Genomic DNA, 20,434 nt, shown 5'->3' with positions numbered 1-20,434 from the left:
TTAATTTTAGTATCAGAAAACCACTCTCAAATCAAATACCACTCTAAACAGGAATTGAACATTATGTGAGCACTAAACTTGGTTTTTGCTTTCTCAGTTCCCTGGAACATGCAGCTGGTAGAATTCATTCATATTCCTTCAGTTCCCACCCATGAAAATAAGAAATAAAATGTCAAGAGGCTATTAGATACAAAGTATGGGGAAGAAAAATAAGGCAGGTTTATTCACACACATACTTCTGAAATACCCAAAGGCCCAGTTAGGGCTCCAGTGTACTTCTTGCCAATTTATAAAAATGCGGTAAGAGACAGTTCCTGTCTGTGATGACATACAAACTTGCCTTTTCAGTTTTTTGCAAACTATGGATTTTTTAAAAATGCCCCAGTCCTGAAGTTACTTGTGAATTTCTGTCCAAGTGTTTTCAACATTGAAAACTTAAAATAAAACATGCACTTTTACTGCTTCTACTGTAGCTGCTTCTACTCTAGATGATGACTTCCTATAATGTAAGGACAAGGTTAAAACGGAGTACAATTCAAATAAGGACAGTGAAGAAGAAAAAGAACATAAAAGGGAATCATTAAAAAAAGAAAGCAAACATAAATCTTTCACCTTTAAAGTCTATACACTTTCCAAAATATACAAGTTACGATCTTTAAATGTAATTTAAACATTTTAACATCTATTAACTTATGTAACAGCATATGTCCCCATTGCTTTCTCCTACACAGCAACATCCAAAAACTGGGTATGTTTGAATTGTTGTCAATTGTTAGAACTTGCAGCATTTCAGCCATTCTTGACTGTTTGCAAGAGGTGGTAAGGCTGTTAATTATGCCAAGGTGGTGCAAATATATCACCAAACAGCATTTAATTTCCTTTGTGATTCAGATTGGTTTTTTCCTTCAAGAGTAAAAAGTGCATAAACACTTCTTTGAACTGTGCAAAGATTTTACTCTATTACTAGCTAGTTTACCATATCCAGTTACTAATTTTTATGATAGCTTTATCCTCCAATTTTAAAAGTGCATTAATAAAAGAAAAAAAGCCAATGAAAGCAAAATCCACACCTGTACTTTGCTGTTCATTATTACATTTTGGGGATTTAGAGCAATTCCCTTTAAAACACCAGGAATGCAAATCCTTCCCCCCTCTATACTGTGCCAGACTCTGGAAACATAATTATTCACTTCCATTTGCCACAAACATTTGATGGTTTTCCTTGTGCAAATTGTAGTATTGATTTTAAGAATCTGCACATAAAACAATCTTTGTTGATCATTTTCAAGCTTACTAGAAGCACAGACGATGGTTGCTGTTATAAAAGCCACTCCCTTGGTCTCAAAAAAGGCTTGGTCATAGAAGAATTTCCCCTTGACATCTGTGCAGGGTTCTGTGTCAGTTCCTCTAAGAGATATTTTGTCCTCTGAAGCAAAAGAGATATGCCTTCTTTAGCATCTTCATTCAAACAACAATGTCCATCTGAAGTGCTGAGATTCATTTTATAAAGAGGACATAAAAAGCCATTACAATGCAGGATATTGCCACTGCTGCATGGAGTCTAGTACCAATCACTGCCGCTGGAAAACAAGAGAGACATTTACAAGTTGTAACAGTATAGAGCACACATTACTTCTTAGAATTTTTGTGAGAATTCAGCATAAGCACTAGATCGTCTTTATTACCACATAAACTAAAGCAAGGGCATCAAACTCAACTATGCTTGAAATCCAAATTCCCCACCAAGTAATTGCCTAGTGACCATATTATAAATGGTTAATAGGGGTGGGGAGAGATGCAAATTCTGTCTGAATTGAACAGTAAGAAGTTCTACCTCACTGAGTACTTATTGCTTACCACTTACTAAGTTCTGTTCTACTGAAGTTAGTATTTTTTTTACAGCAGCTTTAACAATTTTGTTTGCTCTTAAGCAATTAAAAGAATGAAGCTGAGAACCAAGATTTATTATGCACTTGTCCTGTTGTAACCTAGAGATCCTAGGAACAAGTGGTTCCCCACGCTCCTTAAAAATACAGCTATCAAAACTCACCATAGAACCAGTCAACAAATCCCCACACTCTGAAGCGACCGATCGCATAAACAAGCCTGTTGTGATGCATCCCAAGTCACAATGCAGACGCTTCCTAAGCTTAACTCCATTCTACCAACTGTCAGGAACATTTCCTTGAAGGTTTGTTTGTTTGTTTGTTTAACATTTTATGGCACGAACATTTTATGGCATGAAATAGGCAAAGAACTTCTTCCTCTCCTGGCAGTTTGTGAAGGCTGCCCAGACTTGTTCCCACCCATTTCGCCTTCCCTCCCGGTTGATCCCTGGGGTTGAGAGCGAGAGGCTTACCTTTGTAGAATACCCCCCAGACGCCCCTCTTCTCCGAGAGCAGCCAGACTTTCAGCCGAGGCACCTTCCGGAAGTAGGCGCAGGTGCACACGAAGAGCAACCCGAACACCAGCAGCCCGTCCAGCGAATACACTGCAAGGGAAGAGAGAAAGAGAGGCCGCCTTGAGTCAGGGCCTCCCGGCTCTTAAGGGTGGCGGGCAGCGGGGGGGGGGGTCTAGCGAAGAAGCCCCCAGGCCAGCCTCTGGCCCTCGCCCCGAGGGCGCCGCCCCGCTCTGGAAGGTGGGGGTGGCAGTTAGTCAGGGAGGAGGAACAAGGCGCAGGGTCACTTTGCGGGGCAGCCCCCGCTGAGGCAAACCCCCACCCCACCCGTCTCACCGTTTGCCATGACGGAAACCCGCAAGGCCCAGACCAGGTCTCGTCACCGCATCGCCCAGAATGAACAAACGGCCAGCGCGGCACCGGAACTTCCAGTGCCGCCAATAGAGCTCCGGCGATGGAGCGCTCTCTATGGTTCGCCTCTTCCTAGAAAGGTGGGTGCGCGTGTCGCGGCATCAAGGCAGCACTAGCAGAAGGACGGCTGGTCGATTTGTTTCGAGGGCGCCCTGGCTTGTCAGCGGCGGGTCTCGCGACTGGATTTCCTGCTATCTTTTGTTTTCGTTTGTCTTTTGTTTGAAAAAAAAGTGCAGAAATCCGGGACTGTTTTGTTGAAGTGCTGTTTGGCAGCCACACACACAAAAAAGGGGACGGGAGTATTTTAAACTCGATCTTCTTGTGGGATGCGAACATGTGAATGGGGCGGGCTCACCTTTCTTCTAGCTATTTTTTCTTAATCGCCATGCAGATGATTCTGTAGTAGCAGAAAAATAAACTGCTCAATATTGTTATAATTTTCTCATAGCTAATGCAGGGAGCAACCCTTACAACAACCCTGCCATGTAGTCCAGTGTTACTTACCTCCATATTATAGACAGGGGAGTAGGAGTTACAGTGCATTATAATCGTTCCTCAGACAGGGACTTATACAGTACTGTACTTCCAAGAGCTGTCACCTAATCGAGCACTACTGATGAAATAATCTAACAGACTGCAATGCTGCTCAATATTCACATATAATTAAAGCAAAAACAAAAAATATATAAACCACTTACAATACAAATCTTTATTATGGTCATAAGGGACCTCTGACTGTTAGGTCCAGTCACGGACGACTCTGGGGTTGCAGCACTCCTCTCGCTTTATTGGCCAAGGGAACCGGTGTACAGCTTCTGGGTCATGTGGCCAGCATGACTAAGCTGCTTCTGGCGAACCAGAGCAGCACACGCAAACGTTGTTTACCTTCCCGCTGGAGCGGTGCCTATTTATCTACTTGCACTTTGACGTGCTTTCGAACTGCTAGGTCGGCAGGAGCAAGGACCGAGCAACAGGAGCTCACCCTGTCGCGGGGATTCAAACCACCGACCTGATCAGCAAGCCCTAGGCTCTGTGGTTTAGACCACAGTGCCACCCGCATCATAGACGTCATAGACCAGCATAAAAGGGTGGGATACTTAAAAAAATATAAAACTACTTAATTAAAAAAATTAAGCAGTGTGTAAGAATAATAAAAAGTAATTACTAATAAAAAACAAAATCAGGACACACACACAGTAATGTCTGGGTAGGCTTGCTGGAATACAAACATTTTCAGCAGGTGTCTAAAGCAATAAAGTGTGTCAGCTTAAATATCAATAGGGAGTTCCAAAGATTCAGAGCAATCTCAACCATCCAGTCAGCCCCATTCCCCAAATCCACTGCTTACTTGTATGAAGATACAGTGCATTCTTACCATTCTAAAAGAGGTCAATAGGGATCCACATCATTCCAAGATTGACTGGTTTTTTTAATGATGTTTTTAACTAGGCATGGCTGCTTTCTTATCTTCATGGGGTAGCGTAAAGGGCTCAGAACATGTGAAACCTTTTCCTCATAGAAGTTCTATGGATAGGGCAAATACTAGTGGGAGAAAGAAGAGAAGAGATAATGGACACAATAGAAATTATGCTTTCACTAGAGGGATGGGTACCGGTAATTGTGCATCTCCAATTTAAGCCATCTGGCCAAAACAGAAGGCTCATCTGGTAGGGAAATGGTAAGCAGACACCTCCCCCCGCCCCTGCCCCCGCCATACAACACTAAAAATAGTGCTGTAGCAGTAGCATTCTAATCTCTAGTCACACTGCTATGCTACCACATGCACAAAACTACTAATGGAGTGTCCAGTCTTATCAATAAGAACTCAGAAGGAAGTCCCCTTGTAACAGTAAGGTTACAGCCTTACTGTGACTTTTGAGTGGGTGTGTATAGGAATGTGCTATAAAATAAAATATGTGGGTTATACAAGCTGCTTCCCCATCCTCTCTTTATTGAGAATTTTATTTGTTGAAAAGAAACTGGAGGCAGTTCCAGAATTCAAAAGATTCTGGATTCATTTAGGAATGGCAATTTTTCATACACTGGTACAGAATCACAAAATGCAGTGTAACAGAATGCAATCTTCATAAATGGCATGAACAAAAAATTCCTGCACTGGGGTCACGTCCGTAGTGAGTTAATTGGTAGCCACTGTATGGGGGCAGCAGGTGGGCATTGGCAGCAGCACTGGTGAAGCTTCTAGAGATGCTATGGGCATGTCTGCCATGTTCCCACCAATTTGGTATTTTCTACCTGTGTGTGCGCCCCTTTCTCAGCTGAGCTATAGCAGTAATAGCAAATCATCAGACCCAGCAATGTAATAGGTGTTTAGGATTGCTCTGTTAAGATGTTAGCCCCAACAACTTTATCTGATTTGCAATAATCTAAAGGGTGCATAATTCAATAATCCATTTTCTGCTGAACCTTGTTGATACCCTAGGAAATGTTTCAGTGTTCCAGACTTGGAAAATGACATCCTCTGCTTAATCAGCCAAAGGTTCTTAAAGGAACGTGTCACATGACACCTGTCCCCCCCCTTTTTTTTTTTACATCCAACAACACACCCAGGGATTAGTCTAAGGGCTTTAATAGGTTTTGTGAAGAGCCTGCTAAAAGAAGCAGGGCCCATCCACAATCACATTACCGTCTCCGCTGCCAAGAAAATCAACAGGAGGACTTAGTTCACAGGTGTTTTTCTAGAAGAAAGTGAAGCCCAGTGCTAAACAGTTCTGGCACAGTAAGTACTTCAGAGACAACGTTCCACAGCTTTAAAGGAAAGGAGAGTGAGGAGGGAAAAGCTTCCTCCAGTCAGTGCCATGGGGGCCTCACAGTCAAAACGGGTGAGTAGCTTTCTTATTGATGGTCTGATAAGGGGATGAAGCCTGTGTCTGTCATATCCCTGACATCATGACGAGATCTTTTTGATCAGTCGGCCACATTCTGTTGCGTATACAGTCTTTGAACTAAGTCTATATGACAACAGAAGCATGGCAATACGGCAATCTAGAAAGCAATCTCTCGAGAGGCAGGTGTGTTTCTGATGGCTGACAACTGTGGAATATTCATCTGCTGGGGGCTCTTGGAAGCTTAACCCTGAGCTTTTCTTAGAAATACTATATGACCTTTTTATTTGGGCTTAATCGTTTCATCTTGACTGCTTCTAAACTGATGCGTGGATGGGCTTTGTGTAGTATGAATGATTAAGTAAGTATAATGGTTTAAATCTGAAATGAACAATATACTGTATATTAGACCTCAGGGCTGGCCCAAGTCATTTTGCTTCCTGAAGTGAAGGACAAGATGCCATCCCTTCTATTCCAGGAACAGCCACCCAGCCTGGCCACTGAATCTTCCTTGACCACTGGGGATGGAACAGGCACGGTATGGAGTACAGGGCAGGCTGTACTCCCTATAGCTGCACCATTTCACTATTAGAGCTTCATTGGGGGCTAAGTATTCCCCCCACTGGTGTCCTACAGTGTGAGAGCAAAGACATTTATTTTTTTTAATGTGAGCACCAACAAGGCTGCTTCTACCTTAGAAGCAATTTCTCTTTAAAACCTCTCCTCCTCTGTCTCCTGTTTCTCCCTCTCATGAGTACCTCACCCCATAGTCGCCTTTGACTGGACTTAACCATCCAGGGGTCCTTTACCTTTACCCTCCTCTAGCACTGAACCACACATTTCTCTTACATTTACTGAAAAGCCAAGATAGGGAATAAACGTATTGTTCAATTGTTAGGCTACTCACAGAAAGACTAAACCCTCCATTACATCTGGACTATGTAGAGGATGTGGCATCTCACACACTAGAAAACGGTGTTGTCATATTTCTCAGAAGTGCAAAAGATGGGAACTATTGTTCACCCACAGTGCAGATGGACATAGTGTCATACACATGCTTTGTGTTAATCCTCTGGTGACCTCTCTTCAACACAGGGCTGTTATGGTGCAAAAAGTAATTGTGCCAGACCTGTCCTGTTACATACAGGTGAAGGAAACAGTTCTTGCCCCCGCAAAACAACCTCCTGCAGGGATAAACTCCTAGATTATACTTAATCCTGCTTCTATGTCTAGTCATCATTTTCACTCTTACGTTGATCCACTGAACCTATCCCCTTTCCTCTCCACAGCCACCTAACCAAAATCCTAATTGAAAGGGATGAGGTAGATCTGCCAGAAAGGCTACTTTTAGAGATGGTTTGTTCACACTTCAGCTGAAGCAAGATGACACTTTTTCTTTCTTAGGGCTCACTCAAACTGTCGCTTAATTTGGTAGTAAGTTTCCTGTACCTCCATGAATTCTCCACCATCCATAGGACTATCTCCGTAGCACTTCCTTCCCACAAGTTCCCCTCCCTCAACCTGGATTTGCTCATAGGAATGCTCTGAAAAGGAGAGGGTATGAAAAAATCCAGATCGAGGGAGGGGAAAGTGTGGGAAGAATAACGTCATATGGACAATGGAGAATTAATGAGGGCACGTTATCCACATAAAGCAACAGTATGGATGAGCTTTTAATCGGCGCAGAGCAAAGCAACACTGATCAACATTTCAATAAAAGGGGAGAGATTGGGTCTAAAGGCAGAAGGAATACTGATGAAGCTGCATTTATGTTCCTGAACTTCATAGGCATGGAGATGATGGTTTTGAGGACAACTTTAAAGCAGCTGAGCTAGTTTTCCAGGGAAAGAGCCACATCAGGTGAAGGGGAGCAGCACAAGCTATTCTTTAAGCATAACTGCTAAAACTTGGCATCTAAGAAATCCCTAACAGGAATGTTTGTCTTTTCCCTGAATGATGCATTCAATCTGCTGCTACTGCAGTACATTCCTCTAGCAAATGTGTTTTCTTTGGAGATTTAAACCTGTAAGGATCAGGCAGGGCCAACCCTATGATTAGGTGGAGGGAAGCAGCTGTCTCAGGTAGTGAATGCAACTGCCCCATCCCCAATTGCTCCTGAACCCCCCCCCCCAGCCATTTCTCCCATCCTCCTGAACTGACACTCTGGCAGAGGCCAGCAGTCTCACCTAGTTATCTCCCAGTGAAGAGCCTTGACCTAGCAAACAGGAAGAGAGGCAGCCAGCCCAGGCTACACACCCCTGTAGGCACTATGTATGTGAATGCATTTCTTGGCACACATGACTGATGCTGAGGCATCCTTTGTCTGAGGAGGCAGCAAATGGTTACCAGGCAGCAAAATGTATTGGATGGGCCCTGGATATGTGTTAGGGATGTTCTGCTTTGCCCGCAGCTCCATATGATTAGGATGTAGAAGAAATAGAGGTTGGTTTTGTCTGACCTGCTGAAAGTCTATGTGCAGGTACATTAACAGAAGTACTCATTTGCTCCTCTGTAAGACCATGCAGGGGAAAAGTAATGAGGATGCCTGGGCAGAAGCTCAGAACGCTCTTGTATAATGCCCCCCCATGTGTTGTTAGTATCTTCTCAGTGTCCATTAAATGCCTGGGAACAGGCAGGGTAGGCCTGCTGGCATCTATGCCATTATAATAGTCTTGCATTGTTTACTTTGGATGAGGCGGCCACAAACCTGAGCCTGACAGATGACAGGCTAATCAGCAGTGGCTTAAAAGGGAAATCTCATTGGAGATGGAAAACCTAATCTTTCAAAGCTGCACAGAGAGACCGAGGGATCCAGAATAGCTTCATCAGGTTGAGATGATCCTGTGTGAATGATCAGAGCAAAATAGAAGAGTTGGGCAAATTAATGTCATGCAGAAAGTAACATGGGGTTAGGAAAATGCACAGGCATCAGATGTAAGGCAGCCTATTAGCACTGTGGATGACGGAAAAGCTTGATTTGCAAAGGAAGGTCTGTGAGCGGCAGCTGGGTATTCCAGAGCCAGAAGCGAACTGTAGTATCTGGACTCCTTTCCAATAGAAGGCAGGCAGGTGATTATGAGGGTTATTCTAATGATTTTGGGTTCAGCTAGAGGGTATGTTATAGTGACTGGCCCAAATATGGTCTGCATTTTATTCTGTCTGGCTCCTTTCACCTGCTAATTTCACAGCACTTTAGTAACAAAGAGCTTTATTTTTCACAGAGACTTTGGTATAAAACCTTCATGCATTGGCCAGTGAAAGAGCTGGAGATCGAGCACCAGGCACTGTTTGCCTCCACTTGTATATTTGTAAACAAACTGCAATATTATAAAATGTCATAAGCCTCCCATGATCTCCTTTCAAAGGAAACCAAACTAGGGTGAGCACTATACCCCTGGGATGCAAGTGTGGTGAAAGCAGAAGTGCAAGCATTTGTTGATCCATTGCTTTTTGAAATGCTGCCTTTTCTGTTCCAGGGTGAATACAGAACTCAGAAGAGCAGTCTGAACCCAGGTAAGAGTATTTTACAGCAGGGTGGGGGTACCCTCTTCAATCCAAGGGCTACATTCTCTTATGCGGGGAGTGCATGCCAGTGGTGGTTGTGGCCAAAGATAAAAGTGGGCAGTGCAGTGCATGTGACATTTACCTTTATACATGGGTGGGGGCCAGCTGTCTTTCCTATAATCCTAAGCAAAAAGCAGGGGAAGTGGTTATAAATATGGGGAGAAACTATGCAAGCATTACGACCTGGGGGGTGAAAAAATGGGAGTTGTGTTCCTCTTACTCACTGAATATATTAATTGGCCATAGCAGCAAAAGTCTGTTGTATGATGCATAGAAGGATGGCATCTATTCAGCCTGTGACTATTGGAACTTGCCCCAAGTACGCTTTTGGAATCTAAAGCTTTTTGCATATGATCAAAATAAGTGTGCCCCTTTATTTAGCTTCTTGTTGCTGAAAGCTCTGTGCTATTGGGGGTGGGGACTGCTTTGTTACAGGTAGGGAACGCTGGGTGATTCTCTTCCAGGTCCTTGCCAGTATTGCATGTGTTCATTCCATTCTGTCCAGCTTTTCCATCACCTTGTGAAACTTTTTTAAAACCCACATAAAATTTCTTATTTTAAATGTCATTCACACGGTCATTTTTTAATGGAGTTATAAACAGTTTATCAAGGTTTTCATGGTTAAATAATGGTATAAATGTGCCCCGGAGTGGTGAAAAAAGAGGTAGCAACCATAGATTTCAGGTACGGAAATGCTCAGTGGTGGAATTTGTGATTTCGCCACATGGGGGTGCATTTGTATAATAATAATCTGTGTGGAAGACTTAACATAACAGAAGTCTTGATGGACCATCTGTGACTGACCTGATGTGTCATTTGCATTACAATGCCAACCCTGTCTTAAAGCATCTCAGAAATGGAAGTGCATTCAAGCCCACACTTCAACTGCATGTGAATTGACTTGTTCTCAACCAAGTCATTCTGTAAGCCCCAGGTATTGAGGAAGATCTACACCATGGGTAGGCAAACTAAGGCCCGCAGGCCGGATCCGGCTCAATCGCCTTCTCAATCCGTCCTGCAGACGGTCCGGGAATCAGCACGTTTTTACATGAGTAGAATGTGTCTTTTTATTTAAAATGCATCTCTGGGTTATTTGTGGGGCATAGGAATTCGTTCATTTTTCCCCCTTCAAAATAATAGCCTGGCCCACCACATGGTCTGAGGGATGGTGGACCAGCCCACGGCTGAAAAAGGTTGCTGACCCCTGATCTACAGTATGATATGCCTATCCAAGCCATTTCATTAACATTTAGAGATCTTTCCACAGCTCACTACTGGAATAGTTAGGGGACAACATGGTTTAAGAAAACAGCAACGGGAAGACCAACCTAGCCCCACCCATGGACCAGAGAGGGAGCAGCTTCAGGGTGTTATGACGCTGGGGGTCAGACTCCCCCATCTTCAGTGGGTGAGGCAGGGATTCAGAGGGGAAGAGAGAATGACTCTCTGTGGGGAGAGTGCTGTTGACATCAGGTCCTACTTTACACCACTCTGGAACCCTTAAAGAAGAGCAGGTTAAAAATACTTTCAACAAATTGATGCTGAACAGCTTTGTAGCCAATTTACAGTATGAAAGCAGAGAGGAAAATTTGTAATGAATTTTCTGAAGGCTTCAAAACTGTTGTCATGCCATTATGTTCCAGAAGGAGACAGCAGAAGCTTTGAGCATGGCACCTACCAGGCATCTGAAAGCCACAGGAGCCTCATTGAGCCTAAGAAACTGCCAAACCCAGTGAGGGAATCCAAGCACCATCGGGAGTTGCACCGGGAACTGATTTTCACTCAAAGGAGGTGAGAGTGTCTTTAATCCAGGAATTGCAGTAGTTTAGGCACTAAAGCTTTGAACAGAGAACATACCATGCATTGGCCCCTGCGGTGTACCACAAAATGGTGCCTCCTTGGCCAGGGAAGAAAAGTTGAGTGAAGATCTGCATTGGGAACAAGGCGGGGAATCAAATCAATCTTACATGACCGTTGGCGTGAGAATCCAAGGCTGCCAGAGGGCAGGGGCTGCTCTGAATCATACCAGGGTGGTGTAGAACCTAGGAGATTCCAGAGGGTTGCCATATGTCCTCTTTTTCCAGGATGTGTCCTCTTTTTCATGGGTAGAGTTGTCATAGTTATAAGTAAAGGTAAAGGTAAAGGTACCTCTGACCGTTAGGTCCAGTTGTGGACGACTCTGAGGTTGCACGCTCATCTTGCTCTATAGGCCGAGGGAGCCGGCGTTTGTCCGCAGACAGCATCCAGGTCATGTGGCCAGCATGACTAAGCCGCTTCTAGCGAACCAGAGCAGCACACAGAAACGCCGTTTACCTTCCCGCCAGAGCAGTACCTATTTGTCTACTTGTAATTTGATGTGCTTTCGAACTTCTAGGTTGGCAGGAGCTGGGACCGAGCAACGGGAGCTCACCCCGTTGCAGGGATTCAAACTGCCGACCTTCTGATCGGCAAGCCCTAGGCTCTGTGGTTTAGACCACAGTGCCACCTGCGTCCCTATAGTTATAAGTAGAAGTCTGCAAATGTGTCCTCTTTTTTGCTCTTCAAAATATGGCAACCCTAAGAGGACAGCCCCCACCATTTCCTCCCTAGCGGTGGATGGAGACCAGTAATGCCTCCTACTTGCATTGGCTGCTGAGGAGGAGGCAGATCTAGCCTCCAAGGAGCATGCCACAGCCACAGCCATCGCTGCTACTGCAGCAGCAGGAGCAGCAGCAAGTGATGTATTCCTTGGAGGCCCAATTGGCTGTCCTTCTGGATCCTGCTGCCCAAAGTGGTGGCCGCACCTTGTCTCATGAGTGGCCAGCCCTGTGTTTAAAGCACATTTAAGGCATGTGACTTCCCCCAAAGAATCCTGGGAGCTGTAGTTTAAGAGTGCTGGGAGGTGTAGCTGTGTGATGAATAAACTACAGCTCCTATTATTCTTTTGGAGGGGGTGCTGCAAAATCAGGGGAAAGGATCCTGCAGGGATCCACAAACCAAGACACAAAACACCAGGTGTAAATAAAATAAGTAGCACAATCTCTGTTGGGTGTGGGCCCATGGGATCTCTCTCAAAAGCACCTAAATCTAGCATCCACTATGGCAACTCGGGTGTCCACTGAGCCAAATAAGAAAGGGATTTTTGCCCAATACACAGGAGAGAAACCACACTGGGACTCCCAATCGAGTTGACTGGCCACTGGAAGAGGAGGGCTTGGAATATAACAGTCCAATTCTTACAGAGCCCATATTTAGTTCTTCATAGGTCTGATAAGTTAAGCATGTGCCCAAACATAATATAGTTAACTTTTGTCAGGAGAAACCTGGGTTATCATGGAATCTGGTGAAAGTCAATGGGATGAAGTAGAAGGGAGTAGAATAACAGGCATTGTGGAAGAGAAGAAAGGCTCATCAACTTCTGCTTTTGTGCTGTGTTGTCCTTTCTGTAGGGGGATCCTTCCAGAACACAAGCCCGAGCTTCAGAGAGTTCTAGAAGCCAGAAGAATCAAGCAGCTGAAGCAGCAGGAAGAAACCCAAAAGCCCTTGACAGATCTGGAAGAAGAGCTGAGAAAACGACAGCAGAAGCTTGACCAGGTCTTTACCATCCGTTCCCCAGTTAGTTTTTCTGGATGTATCACAACATCAAGTTTGTCTTATAACCTCCTTCATCCTACTGTGATCAGTCCATATTATTAATCCCTAACACACACCCAGCTCATCAAGGCTTATTTGTCTTCCTAGCAAAAACAGCATCTAATCACAAAGAATCCATTTTACCCCCACAGAGATACAATTCCCAGCACCCTTAAACTACAGTTCCCAGGATTATTAGGGGATGTAGTATCTACATTGTATAGAACCCTTCTTCCTTGTGGCAGCCTTCCCTTCAGGTGTGACCAGCATCTCCTCTCTCAGTTCCTTCTCCATCGATCATCTTCAGAAGTAAAGATAGCCAGTTCTCCTTCCAGGCCCAAACACACACACAGTTTTGATATTACGCAGACCCTGTCCTCCAAGCACCTCTTCCCTTCTGGTAAGTAGATATTGCTGTGTTTTTACTGTTTCAAAAACATACCAAATCAGTTTTAATCAGAAGTGACAATGGGACACAAAGGTGGAAAGCAAGTATAGAACCCACTAAGGAAGAAAGGAAGTGTAAAACGTTTGAATATGCTGAACTGGCTGGTCTGACGAAAGGATAGGAAAAATGAAGATAAGGAATACAAGGAGGAATGGACAATGTTTACTGAATATGTTAAGAACCAATATAAGCAAAAACATAGCTTAGCAGGTCTCGAGTAAATCCAGCAGAGTTGAAATAGAGTATTTAATAGATAACAAATTGGATGATTAAAAAGATGCGGATTAAGCGGAGTAGTAGAAAAGCAAAGGAACCAGGAAAAGGGTGGAAGGGAAGTCATATGGTGTGTGTGTGTATACACACACACACACATGTTGTAAGTGGGACAGGGGGAGGGGAGGGAGTTAAATATGCTGTTTTTGAAAATGCAAAAAATAAAATAAAAAAGAAGTGACAATGGGACAAAAGCTGTGTGTGTGTGTGTGTGTGTGTGTGTGTGTGTGTGTGTAAACCATGGGGAGCAATGCCTCCCTCAAGCATTTTCAGTCCTATCAAAATTGCTGCTAAATCCAGTGTCAATGAAGCTCAGGTGTGAGTGTATGACTTTCATTTAATCAAACAATAGGGGCGTTGGTTTTGCAATAGGCTGCAGCCTCATGTTTGTGCAGAATTGTCTCTCTGGCTAGAACCAATGAAAAGATGTTGAACATTTCCCCTCCTTTACAGTATGAAAGGGAGCTGGTCTTGAAGGGCGAGCAAGATGGCCGGCCTGAGTTCATCCTTGTCAAAGAGAGCCTGAGGAAGATAAAGCTGTCTACAGAAACGGACATCAGGCAGACATGAGAGCCAGGTGACCGCAAGTGCAGTTTCTATCCGAATGGCTCCTTGATGGAAGATCACATGGAGGAATCCTAGGATACACCACAGCCTCCCCTTGCTGGCCTGCAGAGCCCCTGCTCAGGTTAACCTCAGGCACTGGGCAGCAGGAGAAAGTCAGAAGCAAGGACTAGCCTCGTGGTGGCTTTGGGTGGAGGCTGGCTGTCATTCAGCCATGACAGTTAAGGAAACATGGGAGATGAAAGGGCAGATTGGAATCTGCAGTGGAGGCGGTGACTTGGCATGGCTGCCTTTTTAGTTTTTTAGGGGGGGAGGGTTGTTTGTTGTTTGTTTTGCTATTCAGTAATGCATCATTACAAAGAAAATACTCTTCTTTTATTTTTTGCATTCCAAGCCTTACTAGGCTCCCACCTGATCCAGGCCTCTCTTTTCTCTTTGTAAAAAAGTTGATAATACTCTTACCTGATAGCTCCAGTGTCAAATTTTCTATGCTTAGGTTGAGATATAACCCACCATTAAAGCTAACTTTGGCATGGAGAAACATGAATGGTCTAGTGGGGAGATATATGTTTGCAGCTGTATTAGGATCATGGATGTATAATATACACCAGATAGTGTTTTCTGCTGTCCTCAATTTCCTACCTATAGAATTAAGGGAACGATTTCAAGTGTCTCACAGGTCACCATCCAGGAGAAAAGCATTAAGGATGGTGAGATACTCAAGTAGAGGCACAAATAACAGGCGGATGAACTTGGGATGGTTTGAGATGGTGGGAAAGGGTTGGGAAGCTTCCTTAGCCTGGCAAAGAGTTAAAAATGCAAGCTTAGCCTGGCAGAGATTCAAAAACACAGGTGTGGAGGCAGGACTGGTTGTTTATCTTATCTGGAAGTACTGGTAAGAACCACAACGAAATTGCTAGCAGGAGGTGAGTTACAGTTCATGATGCTACTTGACCTGTTCATCTGGAAACGCTGCCATCAGTTGGTTTCAGCAAACGTTACACTTATTGCTCTCATTATTATTCATCATTTATATAGATCTCTCTTTGAGACAGGCTGCCCATGCACCCTTTCACACTCCTCTCTTTGAAGGCATCCTCTGTTGGGTGGGCTGGCCAGTCCAAGCCCAGTTTGAAGACAAAGCAGGGAAAGAAGGGAGGAGGGTGTTGAAGTTGCCCGTCAACAGCCCCCAGGCAGCAGACTGAACAGGCACACACAGGCCACCTGGCCACAGCCTTCCTCATTATGGCGGGGTGCATTGTATTTCTATTTAAATAATAGGAATTATTTATATATTTACATAGGAAACTGCCTTATGCTGAGTCAGGCCACGAGTCTCTCTACCTAGTATTGTCTACATTTACTGGCATCAACTCTCCAAGATTTCCGACAGAGAATCTTTATCAGGCCTACCTGGAGAGATGTCAAGGATTGGACCTTGGACCTTCTGCATGCAAAGCAGATGCTCTACCACTAAGCTAAGGTCTTTCACAAAAGGGAATGCAAATTAACACATGCAAATCTATCTTTGTCCTTTTTTTGGGGGGTGACAAATTTCATCCACTTTGGCAATGTGTAAACAACCACCATACTTCTAGATGAGCTCAAAAAAAAAATCATCTGTCCAAGGATCCAGTATCTGGGGTGGGGCAAAGGGTATGCTCATGTATAGGAGGCACAGTGAACACCTATATTACACTTAAATCATGTACAGTGAGGTCACACACACACACACGGGTGGGGAGAAGAGAAATTTCCCAGCTTTAGTTGTGGAAATAACTAAAAGAAGTGCCTGTCCTGAAGCAGAGCAGATGTGTTAGCCAACCTTAGCCCCACAGAACCATAATGAGTGGTGGGCTTCAGTGCTTATCTGAATGGGCAGGAATGTGGGCCAAAGAGCTGATGTTGCCTTGTCCAGTGCTTCTTTCCTCATCTTAAGTACATTCTGCAGCTGGTATTGTTTGGTGATTTTATTGTTTTTTAAAAAAACCATGTAACGGTTTGGATATGTAGTATACATACATGAAGTATATGTAAATCCTCTTTTCTCAGTGCAGACTCAGCCTTAGGTTATTCCTTTTCTAGGGCATTAAAATACACTAACAAGCAGATTCATTGGGATTCACTTTTAATAGGGTACCTGCAGTTTATGCCGTGGCAGCTGAAACTGGAGTGCCCCTTCCTTGAAGCTGATAGCTTTCGTTTTGTTGACGCTAAATTCAAACACCACAGAAAACCAATCTGGTGAACTTAAATGCTTTTGAGTTGTTGGCTCTCCAGTACCTTAAAAGGAAAACAAACCAGCCTCTCAGAAATGTTTGCATTCGTTAAAGATGCTCTTTGAACCCTCCTATAGTACTATGGGAAGAAACCTGATGTTCCCAATGGGTAGTCAGCCTCAGACCTGTGTCCCACATCCAGTGGTGCCATCAAGGCAGGATTTGGGGACAGATGTCCAGGGCCTTATTTTAACATAATGAGCAGGAAGCAGGAGAGGAAACATGAAGGATTTGTGGGAAAACATAAGGTTTAAGAATGGCATTTTCTTCTGGTGATTTCAGGCAACACTTGTTTTCTTCTTCTTCTTCATTACATTTCTATACCGCCCGTCCTCTGAAGATCACAGGGCGGTTGACAATATAAAAACACAAAGCACATACCCTAGTAACAAAGAAAAGCAATAAATCCACCCTTACACACTTTAAAAAGCCATAAGTTGTTTAATTAGCCAAAAGCTTGGGTTTTTGCCTGGCACCTAATTTAACACTAGTAGTTTAATAGATTTGAGAACTCAGGTGGAAGCCCTATTGCAAAGAAAGCAGTAGTGTCAAAGAGCAGAGCTTGACATTATACTCTGTGTGAAGACAAACAATTTTGTATATGATGATCATTTCGTTTAAGAATCACTTGAGACATCCTGAAAACAATGCTATTTAATAAAAACATATATAAAACTATATATTCAAATCCATTATAGATACTAACATCTCCATCTAAAAGGCCTGTTTTATGCATGTTTATGGCCAGTGATTCATCGCACTTAAAAAAATAAAATCAAAATTCAGCAACGAGAAAAGCAGTTGTCATTTGAGTTTGCACATCGTGGCACACTCCACACCACTGAGTGCGTATGTGCCCCTGACCACACCCAGGAATGCCAATACCCACTTTCTGCAATCTTGGGTTTCCAAAATTAGGTTAATCTGATACCTTCTAGCTTGGCCCCACCCTTTAACTCTTCTTGAAAACAAAAGGAAGTCACCACAGATTGTTAAAAGCAACAAGAAAACAACTTCTCCATTTTTTTTAAAAAAAATAAAGACACCCAGCCTGTTACAGATCATAGTGCTTAGGCCAGCCTATGCAATAGCAGCAACTTAATACTCTTTGGTTGGTCCTTGACAAGAGATGGAACCTGCTCAGATGGTGACTGGATCATCGATGACTGAAACCTGGAGCGGAGATTTTGAGTCATCCGCTATAGACAATTATGGTGACCTGGTAAATTATGGCATTTGCCACCTGCAAGAACTGCCATTTGCCTATATCTTTATCCCCACCGTCTACTACATTACTTTCCTCATTGGTTTCTTCGGGAACCTCTTTGTGATCCTGTTGATGGCACGAAAGGAAGGCCGGAAGAGGCTCGTGGACACCTTTGTCCTCAACCTGGCCGTGGCTGACCTGGTCTTCGTATGCACCCTGCCTTTCTGGGCTGTATCAAAAGCCCTCGGTTACTGGTGCTTTGGTGAGGGGCTATGCAAGTTGAGTAGCTACGCCATCACTGTGAACCGTTGCTCTAGCATCTTGTTCCTGATGGGCATGAGTGTGGAACGCTTCCTTGTGATGACCAAGCAGTGGGATTCCAGGACCATCAGCACCAAGAAGAGCATGGCTATGAGCTGTGGTTGCATCTGGGTGTTCTCCCTTCTGCTGGGGATGCCATCTCTATTCTACAGAAAATTGAACCCGGTGGATGACAAGTATTTGTGCCATGACGAGCCCTCCCCCACCTTCAGCTTGATTATGCTCATCTTGACCTTCCTCCTGCCTTTGGGAGTAATCTTGTTCTGCTATTGCTCTATCTTCTTCAAGCTTCAAAGCCATGTCCACCTAGGCAAGAGGAGAAACAATGCCCTCAAGATCATCTTTGCCATCGTTGGAGCATTTATCTGTTCTTGGCTGCCCTTCAACGTGTTAAAGGTATTCTTCGTCTTCACAATGGCCCAGGACATCCATCCCCGCTGCTCAGCAATGATGGCTCTCACGTGGGGGCTGACCATCAGTGCTTGCCTGGCATTCGCAAACAGCTGTGTTAACCCTATCATCTATGTCTTTATGGATCAGCAATTCCGACAGCAGGCCCTGAAGCATTTCCCTGCTTTCTGCAGCAAAAGGGGAAATGTGCAAAGTTCAGCCCTGTCCTTTTCATCCACAGACACAAGCCTCCTATTTGCCAGCAGGAAGAAGCCCACACCAGCAACATCAGCTCGGGCAGGAGACCCAGAGAGCAAAGGGGTAGGTTTGTAACCCTCCAAGAGTAGTATAATGTTGGCTGGACTGCTGCGAAAAGCCAGCAAGATTTCTGGGCTATGCTAGTTGGGGAAAGGAGCGCAGGGAGATGAGTTAGAAGCCTGTACTAAGTATGCCAAAGGTATGGGTATAAAGATTCTGACCATTTGATGTAAATCACAGTAATATCAAGGAGGTAGAATTCAGTTATCCAAACATGTATATCAAATGCATAAAATCAACTCCCACTTATGTAAATTGCCTACCAATTGCTACTGCACAATAAGCAGGCAGATTTAACCTATGTAAGACTTCATAAAATGATTTCAACTGTCTAAAATGGTGGTATTATAGATTTAAATAATTGCAATTACAGTAATATATGCTGGTGAAAAGTGAATGCTTTTAGCTGTATGTACAGTTGCTTGCCATCTGCTTATATCCCCATATCTAGATTTCATGTAGCTTTTACTAGTTTGATGAACAGCTGTTGATCCTTGATTGAAAATAAGCTTAAATGAATAGAGAAGGAAGATGAAAAAAGTTGTTGTGTAATTCTATATCAAATATTCTTTGAAGCAATAATGTGAAAAACCACCTGCCAAAAAAGCAATAAACACTGTATGTTTAACTAAACAATAACTATGCATTTTATTTTATTTTGTTTTAAATGTCCTGTTGCCATGATGAAGCTGTTCTAATTTAGTTTTTCAAACAGTTTTGTTTCCCTGAAGCCTGGGTTTCTTACAGTAAGCTTTCTTAATTTTGATTAAGAAATATATAACTCTGCAAATTTGTGTGACCTTGTTCCTTAACCAAAAGCAGGAAAACTCTTCACACAACAATAAATTCAAGACTACCTTTCACATAATTCAAGTCTATGGCTGAGAGCAGCTAAGTCATGAAATGTTGAAGGTGTCAATTAAAAGGAAAATGGGGTGGGGTAGGATGGGGAGACTGGCCAGCTTGGAGCCATAACACAAGGGTGAGTGTTTTTGAGGTTGAGGACAATATTACCACAGTGGACAGCTGCTGGAGGTCACATTTCAGAGAGGGCAAGGCTAATCCCACATGCAATTACACGTTCTTCACACATAATACGCATACACCTATTTCCTATTGAAACAGAGGCACATATTTAATTCTTAAGCTATATACCTTTAATGTACATTTAAGGTATATTCAAAGCTCCCCCCGCTCCAAGAATCCTGGGAACTGTAACTAAAAGGTGCTGGAAATTGTAGCTCTGTGTGGGGTAAACTACAGTTCTCAGGATTCTTTGAGGGGATGTGCTTGAAATGTAATTAATATTCTTGTTGTTATTCATCACCATATACACAAGCATCTCAATGTGATGTACAATTAAAACAGCAAAAAGTGTTTTAAAAGCACCACAGATATATATAAGAAACAATACAGTACAAAATAGGCACGCATGCCAGAGACCCATACATCTAGCTGGGAAAGCCTATCAGACAAAAAGGTCTCCAGTTGTTTCTGGAAAGTGCAGAGAATAGGTGCCTGACATATCTCATACTATTCTGAAGAACAGAGGCAGCTGCACCAAATTTGCTGCTTCCAGTTACCGTGGAACAGACTTCTGACATCTTTTGAACCTGCAGAAGCTCTGCCGCAGACCTCACTGACTTACTGGGTATATAAGGGATAATAAGGTGGTCTCTCAGCTTGCCTGGTCCTGAGCTGTACAGGCCTTATATGAGATAACTCATGTTATGGTGTAACTCCACTCACGTTACGCTATCCCTTTTCCTTTTTGTAAATATAAGGGGGAGAAAGCTCTTCAACTCT

At 43.6% G+C, this 20,434-nt stretch overlaps 3 protein-coding genes across 6 annotated transcripts; 2 read left to right on the top strand and 1 right to left on the bottom strand.

Moving 5' to 3' along the window:
• Positions 1–195: 195 nt before the first annotated feature.
• Positions 196–2,869, bottom strand: TMEM167B (transmembrane protein 167B). Its single transcript, XM_079980578.1, has 3 exons — positions 2,735–2,869; positions 2,360–2,491; positions 196–1,580 (listed from the first exon to the last, which is right to left on the bottom strand). Exons 1-3 carry the CDS (start codon positions 2,742–2,744, stop codon positions 1,498–1,500), a joined length of 225 nt encoding a protein of 74 aa, XP_079836704.1. The 5' UTR covers positions 2,745–2,869; the 3' UTR covers positions 196–1,497.
• On the top strand, positions 1,587–15,624 carry LOC307218312 (protein FAM107B-like; the record flags this gene model as incomplete). 4 transcript variants are annotated; one of them, XM_079980565.1, is made up of 6 exons in its annotated part: positions 2,903–3,304; positions 5,491–5,649; positions 9,129–9,165; positions 10,860–11,007; positions 12,645–12,789; positions 14,003–15,624. In XM_079980565.1, 5 exons carry the CDS (start codon positions 5,626–5,628, stop codon positions 14,117–14,119), a joined length of 471 nt encoding a protein of 156 aa, XP_079836691.1. In that variant the 3' UTR covers positions 14,120–15,624. The 4 variants fall into 4 exon arrangements, with proteins under 4 accessions (XP_079836689.1, XP_079836688.1, XP_079836691.1 ...); XM_079980563.1 differs by lacking the exons at positions 2,903–3,304; positions 5,491–5,649 and adding an exon at positions 1,587–2,191; XM_079980562.1 differs by lacking the exons at positions 2,903–3,304; positions 5,491–5,649 and adding an exon at positions 2,743–2,889.
• Positions 15,625–15,639: 15 nt separating this feature from the next.
• Positions 15,640–19,224, top strand: GPR25 (G protein-coupled receptor 25). The gene has a single exon (XM_079980495.1). It carries the CDS (start codon positions 17,522–17,524, stop codon positions 18,641–18,643), a length of 1,122 nt encoding a protein of 373 aa, XP_079836621.1. The 5' UTR covers positions 15,640–17,521; the 3' UTR covers positions 18,644–19,224.
• The last annotated feature ends 1,210 nt before the right edge of the window (positions 19,225–20,434 follow it).

Source organism: Podarcis cretensis, assembly GCF_951804945.1.
Source record: "Podarcis cretensis genome assembly, chromosome: 6".
In the NCBI taxonomy this organism is placed as follows: Eukaryota; Metazoa; Chordata; class Lepidosauria; order Squamata; family Lacertidae; genus Podarcis; species Podarcis cretensis.
This window is presented reverse-complemented; position numbering and strand designations above follow the sequence as displayed.

Coding starts and splice junctions, on each gene's coding strand:
- TMEM167B (XM_079980578.1), bottom strand. Junction 1,581..2,359: donor CTGGGGGGTATTCTACAAAG/GTAAGCCTCTCG, acceptor CTTGTTTTCCAG/CGGCAGTGATTGGTACTAGA.
- GPR25 (XM_079980495.1), top strand. CDS start 17,522: ATGGAACCTGCTCAGATGGTGACTGGATCATCGATGACTGAAACCTGG.